Source organism: Mustela putorius, unplaced genomic scaffold (assembly GCF_011764305.1).
Source record: "Mustela putorius furo isolate JIRA1106 unplaced genomic scaffold, ASM1176430v1.1 tig00003834_pilon_pilon_pilon, whole genome shotgun sequence".
Classification (NCBI taxonomy): domain Eukaryota; kingdom Metazoa; phylum Chordata; class Mammalia; order Carnivora; family Mustelidae; genus Mustela; species Mustela putorius.
The window spans coordinates 63,405,587-63,427,231 of NW_025421987.1; the positions used below are offsets into that span (position 1 = coordinate 63,405,587).

At 41.7% G+C, this 21,645-nt stretch overlaps 1 protein-coding gene across 6 annotated transcripts in view; it reads left to right on the forward strand.

Moving 5' to 3' along the window:
- Positions 1-21,645, forward strand: part of LOC101687332 (schwannomin-interacting protein 1) — a 152,104-nt gene that overhangs the window by 83,768 nt on the left and 46,691 nt on the right. Inside the window, exon 1 of one of the 6 annotated variants that reach the window (XM_004755652.3) lies at positions 14,964-15,289. The exons of the other annotated variants lie outside the window; for them this stretch is intronic. Coding sequence (XP_004755709.1) covers positions 15,260-15,289 — 30 coding nt within the window. The 5' untranslated portion in view covers positions 14,964-15,259. Of the gene's footprint in view, positions 1-14,963; positions 15,290-21,645 lie in introns of those variants that run through there. 6 annotated transcript variants of the gene reach the window in all.

Consider the following 21,645-nt stretch of genomic DNA (forward strand, 5'->3'; position numbering starts at 1 on the left):
TGGTGTTGAAGGCAAAGGAAGAGTTCTGGGGTGTTTGAGCTTATAGCAATGGGGGTGAGTGGTCTTAAGCAGAGGATGGGGGTCAGGAAAGAAATCCCATCCAGAGTTCCCAAAAACCCCCAGGTGTCCCATGTCTGCATCCCTTAACCTGCTCTTTCTAAACTCAAAGCAGTTAAGCTTAAACTCATCATTGGCCTCAGTTTCTGTGGTTCTAGTGCAGAATCAGTCCTATGCTAGAGCAAGAGAGATCAGTGACCCGTGCCGCTGACCTGTGGTAGGTCCTTCCTAAGGGTCATTTTCCTCCTCTCCCCCTCAGCAACCTCTTCAGTTTCATCTCCTGAGCTCCTCCCTAACAAAGGAAGCTAAGTCTTTCGATTGGTATTCACATGCTAAAAGTCACAGAAACTTTTTTCTTCCAAAAACAAGAACCGACATAGCTTTCTTCTTGTTTTCTTCCAAAAACAAGACAGACATGTCTCAAACGACATGACTGTAGGTCTGATTCCCTTCTCTTCCGTCACCTGCCCAGGACGAGCACCATGGCACGTAACCTCTACAGTCACATGGGGCTCTTGGTTTCATGCTCTGCCATTGCCATCCTGCAATTCTTAATTTTTGAACAAAGAGTTCCCATTTTTTGTTTTGCACAGGGCCCTGCAAAGGATGTAGCTGGCCCTGTTCTTATTCTAGCCCTACCCCAAAAAAGCAAATAACAGATAAAACTTGACCCTGATGGGATCAGGTCATTTGATTTGTTATCCCATCAATGAATGTGTCAACATTTTGGTGATGAAGAGGATTTTGAAAATAATGAAAAGCACCTTAACCATATCATTTGTAAATAAGAAAGTAATTGAGTTCATCTAAAACCTATGAACTCCCAGTTTTTAATCTTTTTTTTCAACCTGAGGAACAAGCGTCACTTTCAGAAGGATTCTTCATTTCTTGCCATTACCTCCATGTATTAATAAGCTGAACATCTGAAAGTTATTCTTAACTCCCAGTGAAGCATGACTGAATTATTACCATTCATGCCAAAGAGAAGATTGAATCCTTCCTTGAGTTTCACACCTGCAAGTAGGACCTCTCCGCTTGTCTTTACAGAAGTCATCCACTTCCTCTGGGGAGTACATTCGAGAACAGTAGCCTTAGGTAAGAAAGAGGTGACACGAGCAGGGCAGTGCAGGACCAGGAAGCAGAATAGACAGAATCATCATTTATCAGGGGGCACACGGCAGACCTGCCTCTTTGCACTCACTGTCTGAGGAAAGCAGACCCTTCCACAGATTAAACCATTGAACCCGGATTATGGTGACTGGTGTTAAATGAAGAGTCCATATGGGCTTTCTGGATTATGCACCCTTGACCCAGATTCAAGATAAATTTGTCACCAAGGGCAAGCAGGAGCCTATAATACTGACAAGGTAATAGTTCTTTTACCGCAGAAATCAGAGTCAGTGAGAATTCTGTGATACACACTAGCAAGTATTTCCTACAGAGAGGGAGCGTTTGGATCAGAGAGACTCAAGCCACATCCAACATTTCTTTTTTAAACATTAGAACTCTTTCTGGAAAGCCGCAGGCTAAATTGTAGCTTATTGCTTGCTTTTTTGCTGTCATTTTGTTGTTTTCTTCTAAGAAAGTAAGCATGCTAAAAAATATACTTTTTGCATTTTTCCCTCCAGCCTAAACCCCGAGTGGGCACATTTTAAAGTATCAGTCTGTAGGGGAGCCTGGTGGCTCAGTTGGTTAAGTGTCGGCCTTTGGCTTGGATTATGATCCCAGGGTCCGGGGATCAAGCCCCACATCTGGTTCCTGGCTCACCTACTTCCTCTCCCTCTGCCTCTCCCCTCATTGTGCTCTCTCTCGAACTCTCACTCTCAAATAAATAAATGTTTTTTAAAGAAATTTTAGAAAGTGTCAATCTTTCACAAACTCAGTTCACCCTCCTACTGGTCATTTGGCATCCTATTGTCTTGAGCTGGAACACTAGCATTCCTTAACTATGAGGATTCTGACTTTGTACTCTTATCCATATCCTTCTTTGGGGTGCATGAGTTAACAATATCAAATTATTTGTTATTTTGCCAGGCTGTCCTATGGAGTAGAGAATCCATTACACAAGGTAGCCAGTTGAGAAGGGGGGAAACCCATCAGGCCATTTTTTTTTCTCCTTACCGATTTTGAATTAAATCACAGGCTTAGTGGATTCAGCTTAGTGCATATTAACCTTATATGGGGAGCTATAAACGATTATTTGGCCTCAGTTTCAGCTGGCCCACTCAGTCCTCCCCCTGAGACACATCAGCCAGGTGAGGGGGCCCCATGGAGCCTGCCAAAGCTGTAATTCACAGCGAGGAGGGAAATGTTGCCAAAAGACCTCACCAGGTTGAGCTCGCAAGCTGGCAGTCAGCCATCAGCTGTCCAGGTGAGGCGTCACTGTCTGGAGATGACAAATTGGGCATTTGACCAGCTTTCCTGCCATAGTGAACTGAGCTAATACCAGCTGGGGGAAGGCATGCTTCCTGCCCTGAAGCCCAACACTCTGACGTGAGAGAACTTCGAGAATGTCATGCATTCATTCAAATATTCGTTGAATACCTGCTTTATATGCCTGGCGCCGTGCTATATGCCAGGTATATAATGGTAGGCTTTGAAGGTATGGGCCTGCTTTCATATGGACTGTACAGCCTAGTGGGGCAAACCAACATTACAAAACCCACAAATTACCTGATAGTTACAAATTATGGTAAGAGCTAAGAAAGAAAACATAATGTGCCGACTAAATTTGAGGCAGGACTTTATTTAGATCCGGGGCTAGGGAAAGGCCCCCAGTCTTCAGCAGAAGTTACTTGGGCAAAGAGGGAGGCATGGTCAGGTTGAGAAATAGTGCATGCTAAGGCTTAGGGTCGTGGCAAGCTTGGCTTTTCTAGGAAGCCGAAAGGCAGCCAGTCCACCCAAAGCAAAGGGAGCTCTGGGTGCATGGTGCAGAGAAATCCAAAGCGCAGATCAGGACCTGGAGCAGCAGGGAGAGGGAATTATTATTGCATGCTGAATGTTTCATCCTAATGTGGTGCTGGGAAAGCACCAGGAGTTTTAGACCAAGATGTGATATAATCCGATTTATGCTTTTAGAAGTACTTTTCATTCACGAAGGGGAAGGCTGCGGGCACTTAATTTTTTATAATGACTTGGAACTAAATCAAAAAGCGTGCAACTATCAAAATTATCAAATAGGAAAACGGGGCGGGGGTGTGCACGAGGCTTAATTTCTTTTTAAAAGGATGCATGGAAATGTGTGCTGTTTAAAACTCAGGCCAAAGCTCTGATCACCTGACTTGTAGCAACAGCTCTGTGGAAGAGATCACTTCGTTCCTTTGGAACATAAATTGGATTTTTAAAACCTTCGGACAGGGATGCCTGGGTGGCTCAGTGGGCTAAGCCTCTACCTTCGGCTCAGGTCGTGATCTCAAGGTCCTGGGATCAAGTCCCACATAGGGCTCTCTCCTCAGCAGGGAGCCTGCTTCCCCTCTCTCTCTCTGCCTGCTTGTGATCTCTCTCTCTCTCTCTGTGTCAAACAAATAAATAAATAAATAAAATCTTAAAAAAAAAAAACAAAACACCTCTGAACAAAGCACGGGTAGCTCAAACCATCAGTAGAAGTGTCCACTGCCATCTGTAGAGCAGATGCCTCCCTTTTTTGCTGGATGCCATTCTCACGGAAGTCAGAGGCCGTGCGAGAGAGAGAGGAAGCACTGGTGTCTGGTCAGAATGGATTGTATTTCTTTTCCTAGGGTGTTTTTTCTTCTTCTTTTGCTCTGTTTGACTGTTAAGAATGAAAACAAGCTAACTCCATGGTCTCAGATGAGGGGAGAGTTGAGTATCAGAAGGAGGTGGGTAGGGATTCTGCCACACCTTGGACCTCAAAAAGAACTGCTAATTCCTATCTTGACTTTCTCAAAAAACAATGAAAACACCAGGGACTTACAAGTGAACATTTTGTTGGCCTAGCCAATGTTTCTGAAAGAGGCTCTCTTTGCTATTCGCAGAAGAAAGCTGGTTTAAGTTAGGGAGTTTGGAAGATTAAGATTAATGTGCAGATTACCTTTCCTGCTTATGAGTAATCCGTGGTGGATTTTAACCCTCGTCACCGAGAATGAGTCAACTCACTGTCCAGTGTTTGGAGGAGCATAACTTCCTAACCATTACCTTTATCCTGGGAAAGATTTATTCCTAAAAGATGAGAAACTTTCTTATTTCAATAGCTTTAAGATAGAGTAGGTGTATGAAATCATTAAATGACATGCTAGCATCTGTATTACACTTCAGAAAAACTTTTTTTATTATTATTATTATTATTTTTTTTTTTTTTTATTTGACAGACGGAGATCACAAGCAGACAGAGAGGCAGGCAGAGAGAGAGAGGGAAGCAGGCTCCCGGCTGAGCAGAGAGCCTGATGTGGGGCTCGATCCCAGGACCCTGGAATCATGACCTGAGCCGAAGGCAGAGGCTTTAACCCACTGATCCACCCAGGTGCCCTGACTTCAGAAAAACTTTTTGGACCAATGTTTGCTTTCCTCCCCTTTAGCAAATAAAAGTCATTCCAACACCCCCTTTTGAAAAGCGACTATTAGAAAGATTGTAAATTCCAGATTATTGCTGCACTGGCCCTAGAAAAGCTAGTTAGAGAATATACCCGAGGAAGCTCTTAAGCACTAAATCCCATTATAACTAATAGCATCTCTGCATTACTCATATTGGGGGGAGGGGGCGGGAACAATAAGATTTAAGTACCACTAAAGAATTTTAATAGTTCCTTGGAGATTACATTAATAGAGTTTAATCATAAATTATGCCTCTTTCCTGTGTTCAGTGACACACTAAGAAAATATGTCAGTTGATGAGCAGTTTCCAGAAGAGATATACTACATAAATCACGTTTCTTTTTTCATCATTACTTTGTTTTGTTCTTTGAAATAAATCTCTTAAAAATGGTGGCTAATTTTCATAATAAGCTAAAATGTCATCAAAACTGATGATCTAGTGTGTGTAGCTTTTGAAATATTTTTTTCCACAATGTAAAAAGGAAAAAAAAAAATCAGTGCCTTTATCTTTATTACATTTGTATAAGAAGACCTTGAACTGAAATCCAATAGTTTTTTGCTGACATGTCCAATGCTAATATGTACCGTGGTATTAATTATATAGTTGTTGCTCATTTGGAAACCTCAGGATATAAAATAAACTTAATTTTAAATGATAGCTATTTGACAGCCTGAAAGTAGGAGTGGGGGTAGTAGGTGCAGGAAGATGACAGGTTGAGTCCAAACGTTTCATGTAGATTAGAAAGTGGAGGCTCCTATTTTTTTTTTAAGTTTTTTTTAATTTACTTTAGAGAAAGAACACGTGAGAGTGTGGAGAGGGGCAAAGGGTGATGGTGAGAGAGAGAATCTCAACCAGACTCCCTGCTGAGTGCAGAGCCCGACTGGGGGCTTGATCCCAGGACCCAACTGGGGGCTTGATCCCAGGACCCAGAGATCATGACCTGAGCCGAAGTCAAGAGTTGGTTTCTTAACTAACTGAGACACCCAGGCATCCCAGAAACTGGAGTCTCTTAGATATGATGCTGTTGCCCACGTGAATTTGCCAGCAAAAAAGCACAGTCTGTGACTCCTGGTCCAAGGCTCCATCAAGTCCAGAACTATCAAGATAGCCTAGATGGGAACTGTGGATGTATTAGCATTAGTGGCACTTTAAACTTTCCTTAATGTAACTGGAGACTTATGTATTTATGTTTATAATTGGTATTTAAAAACATGGAAAGATTGGGGTGCCTGGGTGGCTCAGTGCGTTACAGCCTCTGCCTTCGGCTCAGGTCATAATCTCAGGGTCCTGGGATCGAGCCTCACGTCCAGCTCTCTGCTCAGCGGGGATCCTGCTTCCCCCTCTCTCTGCCTGCCTCTCTGCGTACTTGTGATCTCTCTCTCTGTCAAATAAATAAATAAAATATTTTTTTTTAAAAATGGAAAGATCAATAAAATGATAAAGCACACTTTTCACATGATTTTTGTTTTCTAGTGCTAGTCACAATTGAAAGAGGTTTAAAAACACAGTTGTCCACTAGAGGTCACCTTTCTTCAAGATGAGGGTCAGTCCCCTTCCCTAATGCTCTGCTAACCTAATTTTAAATCAAGCACCACCGCCTTGAAGAAATAAACAGCCTTTTCTGTCATGTGGTGCTGTAGCTACACGCATGTGAACTGGTAGGTAAAGCTGTCTGGGCTACTGAAAAACCTGGAGGGATGCAGGGGGATTGTGCCCCCTGCTTCCCCTACATACACACACACACATACACACACACACACACACACACACACACACACACGTGTGCACTTTGTGCTAGTTCTAGCTTGACTCCTCTTGATAGACCAACTTATTTTTATTTTTGTTTTAACTTGTGTTAGCCCTGGAAGGTTTATACTACCTTTCAATTTCCTACCACTGCTCTCTGTGACTCCAAAGGCTGGGAAATACGGATGAAAAGAAGGGATCCTTAAAAACTGACATAAATTTGGGACGAAACCATGTAGACTTCACCCAAATTTATCTGAGTCAGTTACTACTTTTCTACGGCATGTGAATTTCAGTCAGCATTGGCCAGAAAATACTATGGGGAGAGGACTAGGATTGGGTCCAATAAACAAGCACTTTGGCAGATTCTATTGAAATATAAACCATCACATTATTCTAGAAGGAGAGGGAGGCTGCCTGCTGTAGTGCTGCCTGACGCATCAGGTTTCAGACTGTGTCTGTAGAAACCCAGGGTTGCGAGAGATATTTTTGGAGGCTCACTTGCACTTGTTCTAGGAGCTGCTAAACACCTCATCCCCAGTCCCCACCCCCCAAAATCAAACTGGTAATTAAGGAGATGTGAAAATAATTCTGAATACATATACAAATGAGATTGTCTATGAGACCTTGGGCTTTTGGGGACGAGTGGTCTCGAGAAGCTGTGGTAAGAAGAATATAACATTTCAGGCTAAATGTAGTGATTCGTTCCCTCGTATCTATGTGAAGTATTTTGCACCACCCCTTTTGTGACATCAGCATATTCATTTATCCCTCCTGGCAAAGTAGTCTTTTACAGTCCTTAAAAACTGAACCTGTAAATGTGCCCTACATGTGTCCATGTAGGTGGTACCCCAGGACTGGCTTTACTGAAAAGTCATGCCTGGGCATGTCCAAGAAAAAAGAATTATCTGAGGTGCCCACTGGGACCAGTACAGTTCTGTGCCAGGCAAGGGCATGTTCCCTCATCAAGCCTAAACTGCACAATGCCGAGTGAATGCCCCATACCTCTCTGATGAGCAGGTCTGGTTCTAGAGTGATGACCTGTTGGAAGATCGGGCACTCTGTGTTTTCTTATCTGTTCCTTATGACAAATGTGAGCAGGTGCTCTGTATTGTTAGTAAGTCACTCCGGAAATAAATTTCTTATTACTTTGCTTTCAAGCTTCTAGATATGTTCAATGAAGACTATCAGAAATTGCAACATAAGTTATTAAAAAGGCCTACTACCATTTCCAACTACTTATCTATGTGAAACCAGATTCTCTTGATGTGATGCAATCAAACAAACTAAATAAACGTAAAAATACAGTGGGACTAAAACTTTCACTGACATCTATAAGCTCTAGTTTCAAATATTTGTGTTCAACAAAACAGCCTCATGTTCTCAATAAAGGATATAATTGGTAAATATTTGAACTAAATTTGAACTAAAAATTTTATGTTGCTCTAAAAACATTTCTATTATTTTGCATATCAGTTTTCATTTTAAAAAATAGATCTAATACTTCAAAAAAGAATAGAAAACGTGACAACCATTGATTCACACTGATTATTTGCTCAGGAAACTAATTTTTAATGCCTGGAACAAAGGTAACAAGGGTCAGAATAGTCCAAAACTTCTGAGTAAATTCGTTTACAATGGTTTGTGAGACTCAGATAAGTTCCTTATAGTTCAAGGATAAAAAAATTATAACCTATCTCATTTTTATACTTCTCCACTTCCCATTTCTGGACCTGAGAGCATGTGGGGAATATTCTGATACCAAGCATTCTCTCTGTCATGTGAGTGACACAAGGTGAGAAATGACCTTGAAGTAACTCATGTGAGAAATGACCTTGATGTAACAGGAGCCTTCAAGTCCCTTAAAGGCACTCTATCCCAGAAGTCACAGACCAAATTAACATGCTCAAATCACAGTTCATTGAATCAATTTAAAATGCATATCAAAAAGCAAGGAAATAGGGGCATACTGACATACACAGAATACGGCACGGGACCATATAACCTGAATCTTGGGTTATACAATATTTCTATATCCAGCCTTTCTGCCACCGCTGTTGATCATAAGGCTGTGAACCCGGGTTGAAGTTTGAGAAGGGAGGCCCAATGAGACAGAGGTGCCTGCCAATGACATGCAACTTGGCTTATCAGAGACACAGGGACAAGTCCCTCTGGCTTCCCCTGTAGCTCGCCCCCTCTCCTGATGAGCAGTTCTGGATTGTATTTGCATTTCTTGGGCAGAGGACACATAGGGCCAGAATGGATGTCACCAGTGGACAGTCAATGTACAATCTAATGAATATCGAACGCCTCAGGTTATTTCGAGTGTTGTGAATATTAGGTGCTTCTTTATGCTTTCCATTCCTTTCTGTGTCCACAAATGCTTGATCCATGTCTAACACATCCAGGTTACTTACTGATACATATCGTGAATGCTGCCTCTGTCTACTTGGTTACTCATTGTTTCACCCTAACCATCTTATGCAGTTTCACTTATGTCTGACAAACTACTACATATTCATCATCTCTTCTTCACACCTCGTAAGTTTCATTCATTCCATTTGTTTTTCTTATTCTTCTATAGCGTTAACTGAATATTCTCAGGTAATATAGCAACACCCTTTACAAAATCTCTTGGAAAAGCTTTCCACCATATTGGTCCAGACTCTCTGCTGCCACCCTAGCCCTCCCTGCCCTACAGGTCTTAACCACCTGCTGCTCCTTTAAGGGCCCGAGGATACTCCCCATGTGCTCCAGCATCTTTCTCCACCATGACCACCATGACCTCCTCTGTACTCAGCACTGCTTCATAACTTTGCTCATCATATCTTCAGGTCCACAGCTGAATAAAGACCCATCATGTGCTTCTTTCTGGTCTAACTCCAGGACCTGGCCCTTTTGGTTATTTTCTCCCATTGTCTTCAATTTTCCCTTCTCACTAGCTCCTTCCCTGCTGAACACATATATGTTTGGGTCTCTCCTATCTTAAAAATCAGCCACAACCACAGCCCCTCTGATTCCACTCTACACTCCAGCCTACCACCCTAATGCTCTAATTAATCAACAGAAGTGCTTGCAAACTGCTTTCTACTCAGTCCTTCAACTTCTCAACCATTTATGACCTGGCTTCCACCCTAACACACTACTACTGAGACTGTTCTCTCAAGAGGAACCGAGGACTTCCTAACAGTCAGAGCTAATGGCTCTTGTTGTGTTTACCTTCCACCCCACTAGTCTTGTCTGCTTCCCTGTAGAAAACGATGTGAAGCAATTTAGCTCTGCCAACACCCCCAGTTATCCCCTCACTACATTGGTTTTCATTTTCCTCTCACCCTGTTAACCACATCCCCTTTGCTTCCTGTTGCCCTCTAAATGCAGGTTTCACCCAAGACTAGTATTAATTTCCTATTGCTGCTATAAAAATGTACCCCAACTTAGTGACTTAGGTCAATACAAACAATTATCTTGTAGTTCTGAAGGTCGGAAGTTCATAAGGAGTCTCAGTGGACTAATATCAATATGTCGTCGGGGCTGTGCTCCTTCTGGAGGCTCTAGGGGAGAATCCATTTCCTTGCCTTTCCTCTTCTAGAGGCCTCCAATACTCCTTGGTTTGTGAGCTCTTCCTGTGTTCTCAAAGCCAACAACACAGAGCCAGGCCTTTCTCCCACTACCATCTCTCTGTTCCTTCCCCTTTGGCCCCCTCCTTTTACCTTAAAGACCCTTGTGATGACATTGGCTCATCTAGATAACCAGGATAATCTCCCATCTCAAGGTCAGCTGATTAGCAACCTTAGTTCACATTTCATAGGTGGGGATTATGACATGGATACTTTAGGAAGTCATTATTGTGCTTACCATAGGGATGTCTTTATTTCTTTCTAGTTCTTTCTCTATAGTCTTTCCCTTCATCTAATTTTCTACAACTTCAACTGTTCTTTCCCTGAAAGAAAAAAAGATAACACACCCAAATTCCATCTGTTGACCTGACTTGTCTCCTGAGTCCCAGTTGCCTCCTGCACCTTCAACTTAGAACTTTATGGGAAAAAAATAAAAGAACCCATTACTGCAACCCAATCCCCCAGAATCAGTTCCTCCTCTGACTTCCCTGTTCCTTTGCGTAGCACCAGCTTCACTCCAGCAGTGCTCTCAAAGCCTCGTGACTCCTTGTCTTGTTTACTCACAAGTCCAACTGGATCCATCAGTACATTTTTCATGGTGTCTCGTGCAATGCGTCCCTCAGTCTTTTCCTTTCCATCCCCTCTATTCCCCCCCCCATCATTCAGGCCTCTCTTTGCTCTTGACCTGTTGCCTTGCCTTTAATTAGGAGAGGGGGAAAAATCCATTTCTGTTCCTCTCCTGAGCACCAAAAATCTGTCTTACATGCTATTCTTATTTCATCCGGTAAGCAATTCAATAAACGAGGAATTAGCATCCTCAATTGATAGAAGAGGAAACTGAGTCCCACGATAAATGAGGTGATGTTCTGAAGGTCATGGTCATTTATACATTCAGTTAAAAATATTTATTGAGAGCCCATTATATGCCAGGCACTATTTCAGATGTTGGGGATATCAGCACTGAATAAACCAACCAAGATCCAAGTTCTAAGTAAATTTATGTGAATCTAGACATAGAAAAGATAGGTACTCAAGAAGTGAACCAAATGAATAAGATTATTGCAGTTTCCTGGTGTCCCCTAGCAAAGAGTTCTCTTCATCTCCAGAATTCCTAGTGAGCAGACGACATCTCTTTGAAGGCACAAATCATTCATCATTCTAAACAATCATTTGTATACTGTTTCATTTGTCTCACCAAACTCCTTGAAGACAGAAACACTTCTTCACATGGCACAAAATAGGAATCTGTTTGAACTACGAGGCTGTAAGGATCGAGGGAACTGTCAAGGACGGTACTTTGTGAACTATAAAGCCATTTTCTAAGATTTGTTGTCTCAGTGACACCGACTGTGTTCTTTGGTAGGTCCTTCAAGGACCTGGTTGCCCTAATGTGGCCAGGATTGATTTTTCTCATAATTCCTTGTCTTCCATTGCCCTGAAAGCAGCATAGCCCAAAGCGCCAAAAAATGTCTACCAGCATTTCCAAAATTCCTAAGGAAAAGCTTAAAAGTTTAAGACAATGCTTAAGACAATGACTTCCTTGCTCATCTTCCCCACACCCTAACTTCATTGTTTCCCAAAATTTCATTGTGAACATTTTCAAACTGGATGATTCTTTGGTGAATACCCATGTATGCCCCATCCAGATTCTACAGTTAAAGTTTTACTAAATTTGCTTTGTCAGAACTTTCCATCAAACTGTCTCTATCTGTCCATCAGTTCATCTCATTTATTGATGCATTTCAAGCGCTTGCATATCATTGACTATAGTTCAGAATTTGTTCACCAGATCCTTTTTATTCTTTGCAGGTAAATTTTGCATATGGTGCAAAACGTCTTATCCAATGAGTTTTGGCAAATGTACACACCTGTGTGTAAGCCAAGTCCTTATCAAATCACACAGCTTGTGCCAGAAAGTTCCCCGTGTTCCTTCTGAGTTGGTCCCTAACCCAAATAATTCACTTTAAAACTCTATGCTCACATGACTTGTAGATAATGACTTTTTGTCACTACATTCACTACCGCAAAAATCTTCATTCTATTGCTATTAACTGCCACAATTGAAAAAAATACTTTTCTGGGTTTATAGACACCATCGTTTGCTCAGTCCCAGAAAAACCGCTCAGTCAAGAAATACTCTAAATTTTCTTCCTTTTAAGCATAACTTTGATTCAGATTTAGGTAGAACCATACTGCAACCTTGCACTTTATGACAGATTTTGATTTTGAGGCCAGCCTACACTGGCTCAGTCAAAAGGGTTTATTTCTCCAAATCTAGTGAGCCTTCATTTAACATTGTTTATTAACAACATATTCACTAGATATGAACCTAGAAAATCTGGCTGTTTTTTTTTTTTTTTCTTATTTTGATGCCTTATTGTTGATGTTTGAGGAGAGGAGCATTTATATTCTTGGGTATGTCACAACTTTCTTAGGCCTCAGTTTCCAGATCTGGAAAATAACAGTCTATCTCTTAAAGTCCTGTCTAAATCTGTACTTTTTATGGGCAGGAAAGTTACATAGACCTAAGAAGAAAAAAGAATTTCTTTTGGTCCAAAAATAACAAATGTTACTGTAGTTTGGTAAGTTATTCTAGTTTAAATGTTCTTGGAACAGCTGGTTTCTGTTTAAAGTTTTTTGTACTAGCAAATCATAATTTAAATGGTAACACAGAGTCCTTTCCAATGAATGACTATAAAGGGAAGCTTGCTTGATATATTACCTTTTTTTTTTTAATCTTGTTTATACCGCTTGAGAGGGTTTTTTGACAGGGTTTAGGATACAATTGTCAGAAATCTGTTCTCCCCAGAGCCACCTCTGAGTCACTTCCACTATTTATGGAATAGCAACTGTGAAGAGTGGGATCATGTTTAGACTTTTTTTTTTTTTTTAAACAACACATGATAAATGTTTTTAGGAGCTTATGTAATCTATCCCAGAGCCTTTAGTTTTCAGAAGAGAACAGAGTCCAGGAAGCGGCTTTTTAGGCCTTTATAGCTTGAAAGCATGTTCCTGAGTCTTTAAGTCACAGATTGTCAATGTAGTAACTTGAGTCAAGTTTTAACAGCCTTTGAAGTTAAAGCTGTTTCTGTCTGGAAAGCTGGGGTATGCCTTCTCTATTAGGTATAGGATTTTCATCTCATCTTATTTGCCACCTTACAAAAGGAACTTCTCTTAGGGCCTACTTTTCCTTACATGTTCTTATGATTCCAGAACCTTCATCTAGCGGATTGTATAACAAGCCCCACCTGGAAATCTCTGCCTCTGTCCTGTGTGGACAACTCAATAGAGGAGGACGGAGTTTGGGATGAGGATGTATTGAATAGTGTTTCTTTCCCTAGAAAGTTTCTGTCCTCTTTCTTCATCCTGCTTTTAAGAAGACTCATGATCTAGCTCAGGTTTCTGCTTCGTTCATCCAGCTTTCATTGTGCAACCTGACAATGAACAGGACTAAAGAGTCGTGCGGTCCCACAGTCTGTCTTTCTCCTGTATTCCACAAAGAAGGGCCGTGAGCTTCTGCAGGCTAGATCTCCAGAGTACTTTTCATTGGGACCGGTGAACCTGGTGAACCCAGTGCCGAAATCCAGACCTATGAGATCATCTGGCGGCCTTACCTTCCACTTCTTCACTCCCCTCTCCACACATAAGGAAGCTCTCCACGCGTGTAAGTGTGTCCCTGGAGTGGAGCTCAGGCAGCAAATTTCTCTCCTGTTTGAATCTCAGACGGTAAAAATGAAGAATATTTCTAAAAATGGCTTTTTCTCTTTCCAAGCAACAGAGGTGTTCTTGCAGAATTATGAATACATCACCATATACTCCTAACACAAATTCCCACCATTCCTTAAGATAGGGCTTGATGCAAAAACTTGGCAAACATGTTGATTTCATTCCTCAGGGATAAAGTACTTGTTTTTCTCTGGCAGAAGCATAATGAAGACTGTGTGGTTAGTAGTGAGAGTTTTTGAGGAGGTGGATAGCTAGATAGGTACAAATTAATTAGTAATTTCTCTATTAATTTTTTTTTAATTTGGTCAGGTCTTTATTAACATTTATGTGCTCAGGCCATTTTATTAAGAAACAACAAAACAAATTGCCTATAGCAACTGAGTAATATAGATAAGGAAATTTTATTTTATTGTGTTTATTTTCTTAATTTGGTGTCATTAATTAGCTAGCTTCAAGAATTTACAGAGCTGGTTGTTTCTTTCTATATATCCTAAAATCCCAGAGTGACCCTGTGAAGCATTTCAGAAATTGTTTCCCTTTATCCCCCCAGAAACACATATTTTCCTTGAGTACTATCTGCAGGTCCAGAATTCTTTGCATTACAGCCTCTTAGGTAGAATGGTCTTTCTCTAAGACAGTATGTCCTGTACTAGGGTGTCTGTATATTCAAGTCCTGGCATTGGATTTTATGTATATATATATATCCTTACTTTCAAAAAAAAAAAAAAAACCTGTTCAGTTTCATTTTCATGAAATGAATGACTTATACTGACTTTCATACCTGAATAAGCTCCCTCCCTTAAAAAAAATGTTAGGAATAATTATTTCATCCGATTTCTGTGTGACTTCAAAGGCAGCTAAAAGCCAAAAAGAAGTGGGGAATCAAAATAACATCCTGTTAAGGAGCGAAGACCCTCCCTTTAGTTATGAAGTTGACAAACACTCCCAACACTCAACACAGGAATCGTCCCTTCAGTGTCCATATTCAGAATAGATTGCCTCCCCTGTCGCATGTCAGAAGTTCTGAAACGATCCTGGAGGCCTCTTTTTCACAAGCGCCATGCCAGCAGCATCTGCGGGCTGGCGGGATGATGCCGGAGGTTAGAAATGTTCACCGGCAACATTGATTTGTGTCTGTCTCTCTCCCTCTCCCTCGCTGGCCTTTTTCCCTTTAATGAGGACTAGAATGTTTCCACATCAGTTAGCTGCCTTCATAAAGCACCAGAAGGTCACACCAGCCCCAGACTGATCCTTTCCTTTGTGCCTATAATATAATTGGCTGATTGTGCCAGCGATGAGCGCGCCCCCTCCCCCAGCCCGGTCCTAGCTCCATGTTTGCGAGCCTCGCTGCTGGTTTCCGAGGAGAGCGGCTCGGCTGGCTGCGCGCTTCCCGGCACAGGCAGTGCCACTGCGCAGGTTGCTCAGCGAAACAGCATCCATTTTAATCCGCGGGGAGCCCCTGCCTTCCCAGGGCGTTCTCGCCGCCCGTGGATGCTCGGCGTCTTGCCTCCGCAGCCTCGCGGAGCCGTCCTGCTTCGGGGTCTGGGCCCTAGGATGCACTGAGATGGTACATCAGGAGAACTGTTCGTATCAGGTAAGATTTCAAGCCCGATTGCGAGGCTGGAATCCTTTCGAGAGAGGAGGCCTGCCTTCTCCAGAGCAGCAGGTTGCCTCTTTCCGGATTTTCAAGGGATTTTGCCGCCCTCCACTCCTGGCCTTCCTCGCATACAGTATCTGAATTGTAATTAGGTTTTCTGGGGAGTAATGGGGCAGAAAGCACTGCTTCCTTGGCCCTTGAAGCGTATTGTGAAATCCACTGAGGTGATCTGCGCTTTGCACGTTCTCTGTGCAAATAAGAGGAACTGCTGTAAACTGTAATTGAATTTAAGGGGCTTCGGGCGGGGAAAAAGCTGGACCGAATTCACTCGGGGAACATGGCAAAATACGATTTTTGCTCACTGCCTAGGAGATGAGTGGTTTCACATCCAGTTTTTAGGACTGTCTCTAAGGGAGTTATGTAAATAAGCGTAATTGATGATCTGAGAAATTTTCAAAAATGGGCCAGCATGCACTTGATGTTTGTAGTTGCATTTGTACATCTTTTCTAACTTGTTTTTACTAGCTTGTGTAAATAAGAATTAAGGTGCTGACATGCATAAAAAACTCCACATGGAAAATTTTTTAGGATTACATATTTGTCTTTGTGCTAATTTGCTATGTGGAGTTTTAAATTAAACAGATGATCTCCAAGACCCCTTCTAGAGTATTAATAATAACTCCTTCCTACAACTTGGACTGTTGAGGCAACATTGAAAGCATCCTCGTTGTAAGCAGACGAGAATGTTCTCAGAGTAATTGCTCTTTGCAGCAGCAGGCATGGCTAATCCAAGTCCAGGATGGGTACTGTTGGGGGATTACTCAACTGACCGAGTTCAGAAGCTCTAAGGGACCAGTTTTTTAACTTAACAATGCCGCTTCCTTGTGGGAGGTGGGTTACCTGAGACAAGCAGGTGTTTCTCATTAGGTCGGATTTCCCAGAGGTAAATGTATGCAGGCAGAGACGTACATTGCACAAGACTCAAGGCAGTAGTTTCTCAGCTAAGTAAAGTGTGCCTATAAAATATATTTATCCATTCACTTTTCTCTTTGCTTCATGATGGCAGTTTTGTAATTTCAGGCTTGTTTTACTGTATTTTCATTTCAGAGTACATCTAGGTCTGTAGATCCTAACATTGAGACTTGTGCTTCATAAGAATTCTTCCCATGAGAAAGGGAAGATGCTGAGTAAAAACCAAAACTTCACTTACGCGCAATCCAGAGATTGAGAATGGGGAATGCCAAACATCTGTGGAGAGCCTAACCTATTTATGGCATGGCTCCAGAGGACTAAATTACTATAAAATTAAATTCATTATTTTCTCTCTTTTCAGAGAAGCTATAGAACTTAACTTTTGAAAGGCAAACTAGTATAAGATTATTCCCTGTACCTCTTCATTAAGTTGGTCATGAAATCACTGGTCTTATAGGTCAAAAATTGGTCAGAGATCAGCAATCTTATCTGAGGAAAAGGGATTTTGTTAGCCAACTGCTTCTGAAAGGGGACAAATTGATTTTATTTTACATGAACTACAACATATAACACTGTCATTGTGTGTTTAATAGTTTTGAAATATTTATTGCTTATTTTCACAGTAAAATTAAGTGTATTAGGCAGATAATAATGGTCAATCGATTCTGTAGGTCCCTGAGGTTTTAGAGTAGAACTACCTTCGTGTGTATGTTTGAAACACCCTCCCTTTATTCATAAATCAGTAAAAACATTAGCTGTGAAGCCAAGTCTTAATCTGCTTAGAAAACTTAGGTTTAGAACCCACCTGGCACCACACATGTTTGGATTCAGAAAAGGCATTTTCTCTAAGTCCTTGGTTTGATGTCATCATCACTGGTTATTTCAACAGTAGGATGTTTTTCAGAAACTTGCCCATTTTTTGAATGGAAGCTTATTTATTTGTTTTTAAGGATGAAAATGCAGTGATTAAAGCAGATTCCTTAAGGTAGCATTTTTAGTAAGTAGAATTTCTTTATTTATTCCTTCCATAAATGTATACCAAGGTTTCTTAATGGAGAGTCCATGAATGGAATTCTAGGGAATATTCCTCAAAATTGTATGCTCATTTAGGTGCCTATGCTTAGGCATATATTATTATTAGTATCATCATCACCATCATCATCAGAGCATAATAGCCTCCTAACTGGTCCTGCTCTAACTCTCCCCCTCCCCCTACTGTAGTCTAATTTTCAACACAGTATCCAGAATGGTCTATTAAAACCTAAGTCAAGGGGCATCTGGGTGGCTCAGTGGGTTAAGCCGCTGCCTTCGGCTCAGGTCATGATCTCAGGGTCCTGGGATCGAGTCCCACATTGGGCTCTCTGCTCAGCAGGGAGCCTGCTTCCTCCTCTCTCTCTGCCTGCCTCTCTGCCTAATTGTGATCTCTGTCTGTCAAATAAATAAATAAAATCTTAAAAAAAAAAAAAAAACCCTAAGTCAAAACATGCCACTCGTCTCAAAATTCTCCTCAGAATAAGGCCCCCGACCCCAAGGGCCTTGCGTCAACTTGTCCCTGATGCCTCTGCGACTTTCCACATTCCTCTTTCCTTTCACTCCCATCCCACTGTGCCAGCCTGACCTTGAACTTGCTGTCCTTTCTGCTGTTGTATGCTTCCCCCAGGTACTTCCATGTAAGGCTGCCAGATTAGCAAATAATCTGCAGTGTTTCAAGTAAATTTATACTAAAAAATCATTCTCTGTTTTTCTGAAATTCACATTCAACTTGGCATCCTGTATTTTTCCTGTCAGTAAGTCTCTCACTTCCTTCAGGTCTTTGCTGAAACGTCACCTTCTTGGGAAGGCCTTCTCGGGACTTAACTATGTCAATTTCCAACTCCCCGTTTCTAGCCCAGGGTCTCCATGACACTTCCCTAATTTGCTTTTATACCTGGCATTCATCACCATCTCTCAGAGACATGTTTTACATATTCGTCTCTTTTCTGTCTCCCTCGCCTGTAAGCTCCATGAGGGCAGGGATGTTTATATGTATATCCATCTGCTTTCCCAGAGCTTAGGACAAACCCTTGGGTAATACGGATGGATAGGCCTACTATGTATAAAAGTGACTAAGAAAAACGGCATTGTAAACATACTATGGCATCGTGGTTTCTTACATTTTGATCACTGGGATGACTTTCAGTCTTACTCTGTCCTGCCTCCCCACCCACGCAGGACACGTACACCATTAGCCTGCACTGTTCTCAGTGTCTGCGGGCCAGAATATCCCTTTGTTTCTTGTTAGTTTTCTCATCTATGAAATGGGATTTTCCCTATTTAACATCCTGGCCTTGTTCCTGCCAGAGGCTACCTTTCTGCAGGAATAAGTCAGTTACCATGAATTAAGAGCTGCCTTCTCTGATCACATGAGGGGCTCAGGGAAGATTGTAAAAGCAGCCGGGGAAACCCTTCCATTGCTTCATTTCCCAATCACATGTTGCCACAGTATGAATGTATAATTGATTTATTCCCCTTCCAAGTAGATGATAATTTTGAGAAAGAGAGTTTTATCGCTACCGAGGACTTTAAAACCCCTGCTTGAAGTGTTTGGATGCACAGGGCTTTGAACAAGTTAACCCAAGGAGGGATGCTCCGAGAGAAATTCTCAGGCAGGATTTTTTATAGTTGTTTCGTTTTGAACGGTTCTCACGTTGTCAACATCTTCATGTACTTCTCCCTCACAGGATTTACATTAGCTGAGAGGTTACTGAGGCATGTGTTGTCATTTTTAGTTGTAGCCGTGTTAAAAGATAGAGCTATCGACCTCCATTTTCCAGTCTTGGGAGGAAGCCAGTCTCTTCAGGAAAGAACCTTGCCCACAGCTTCAGACCTGGCAGCCTTCAAGAGGCCAGATTCTTCTAAATGGTCTCCGAGAGCAAGCTTTGAAATATTGTTAACTTGAAAGCACAAGTTTGGGTCAAAGGGTCCATTTTGCTTAAAAGCTCCCAAATATTTTTTCCTCTTTCCCTGCAGTTCGTTTTTGGGGTTAGTGTGTATATAAAAACAATGACATGCTTTCATCCCTTTCTTTCCATCACTTAAATTCCCCTATGACCTCAGATATAGATCACACCCTCACATTCTTAGCTACTGTGGGAATGGAGACTTGAAAGAGAAAAAAAAAAGGAAAATGGCACGTGAATGACTCTCATCTCTTTCCTCCCTTGGGGACATAAAGAGACGCTTCTCTGAACACACACCTGGTCTTGAGGAAGCACAGTAGAAATCTTTCATGTTCCCCCCATTTTCCTCAGGCTATAATCCCGACCCCTCTGCGTGGCATTCAAGAGCTAACTCTGATCTGAACCCCGGGCAGAAACACTCGTCCCTCTACTCCCTACGCTCCCGCCCCCATACTGCCATCAGGCCTTTGCTTTGCTGTGGTACCTGAGCCTAGAAGGGCTCCCGCCCACACACCACCTGCTTCTCCCTTATTGCAGGGTGATGCAGCTTTTAAGGCTCCCATGCCACCTTCTTCGAGAACCTTCCCTTTTTCTTCCCACACTCACAATTTCTCCTTCTTGGTGCACTTTGGTTTTGTTTCCAGCAGAACCCATTTACAACTCGTGACACGAGTCTGTCTCCCCCATCAGACAACAGGCTTCTTGAAAAGAAGGACCTTCTTTTTCTTCCCTACATGGAGTGCGTGTTCAATAAGTGGCTGTTGGATTGAATTGGATTTTCTACATTGGGTGCTGTTCTGAGTCCCCAGGATCAGGATTGCCCATTATAACCCTAGAGGGAACCTCAGATCTGTGTAACAGGGTGAAGTGGTGAAGTTGACCACAGCACTTCTTGTATCTGGCTCGTGGACCTCTCAGACAGTTGCCAGCAGTTCAAACATCCCATGTGCCAGAAACGGGGATGTAGTGCAAAGAATTTAAAAAAAAAAAAAAATGAGACAGACATCCCAACCTTCCCAGACACAATGCATTAAGAACATACCTCTGGGGTACGTGGGTAGCCCAGTTGGTTAAGCATTTGCCTTCAGCTCAGGTCATGATCCCAGGGTCCTGGAATCGAGTCCCGCATCAGGCTCCCTGCTCAGTGAGAGTCTGCTTCTCCCTCACCCCCTCCTCCTGCTCGTGTTCCCTCTCCCTCCGTGTGTCTCTCTCTGTCAAATAAATTAATTAAAATAAAATATTTTTTTAAAAAAAGAACATACCTGTGTATCTATTTCTCCTTTACCCAGAGAATTATCCCAAGGTGAACTTCGTGGACTATCCCCAAGTACTTTTCAAAATACCTGTGGTTGGTTGAGGCAGTTGCTCATCCCCAAGCTGCCTTTCTTAATGTATGAGATTTTGCAAAATTTCAATGAATCTTTTTACCGTGCAGAGAAGTAGTTTTACTTCCTTCTGAAACATGCAGTTTTTCTTGGGTGAAACATTTCAGTGCAACTGAACTGTCATACCCAGCACAGAAGATAAAAGATGCCCTGTATTGATCTCAAACAAGAAAATTAGGGAGTATATAAATTTAAGTAGTACATCAAGATATTTTTTAAATTCTTGCTGGAGAAACTACTAAACTTGCCAAGATTCTAGTGGGTTACTTAATAGTTAACAAGGGAAAGGAAATATATTCTATCCCTATTGACATCAGGCCAAGTGAGAGTTCATTTCCCAATCCCTTCTTCCTGTGAATGAGAAAACAAGATATCAAATTTGAGTTCATTTAAGATTCTGCCCAGTTTAAGCCTGGTTTCATCCATAGCCAGGAAGAAAAATGTATTGACCTAATAGAAAAGGGAATTTGAAAGCACAGTGCTCTATTTGATCCAAGCTTTTTTTTTTTTTTTTAAAGATTTTATTTATTTATTTGAACGAGAGAGCTCACAAACAGGGGGAGTGGCAGGCAGAGGGAGAGGGAGAAGTGGGCTGTTCACTGAGGAAGGAGCCTGATGTGGGGCTCTATTCCAGGACCCTGGGATCATGACCTGAGCCAAAGGCAGACACTTAACTAACTGAGACACCTGAGCACCATACAGGATTTTAAATAAAAGTTCAATGAAACAACGTTCTGTTTTAGTCTATAGATTTTTTTTTAATTGAAAAAAATGTTTCCTATAGGCAGTAGTGTTGAGGAGTACTTCATCTTCATTATTTTCCCTGGTTGATGTATAATTGTATTTTTCTGAGGAGGAGGTAACATATATATCACCTTAATTTAATTAAGAAAATAATTCTGGATGTAAATTCATCTGCACTTGTTTTTAGCCAAGATATCTGAAAATCTAATTTATATGTTTTACCACACAAGGAAAACAGTGGTAAGGGTGCAGATGAAAAAACAAAAAAATCATTTCAATAGGGTTTCATTATGAGCCTGATCTGAAATAGAAA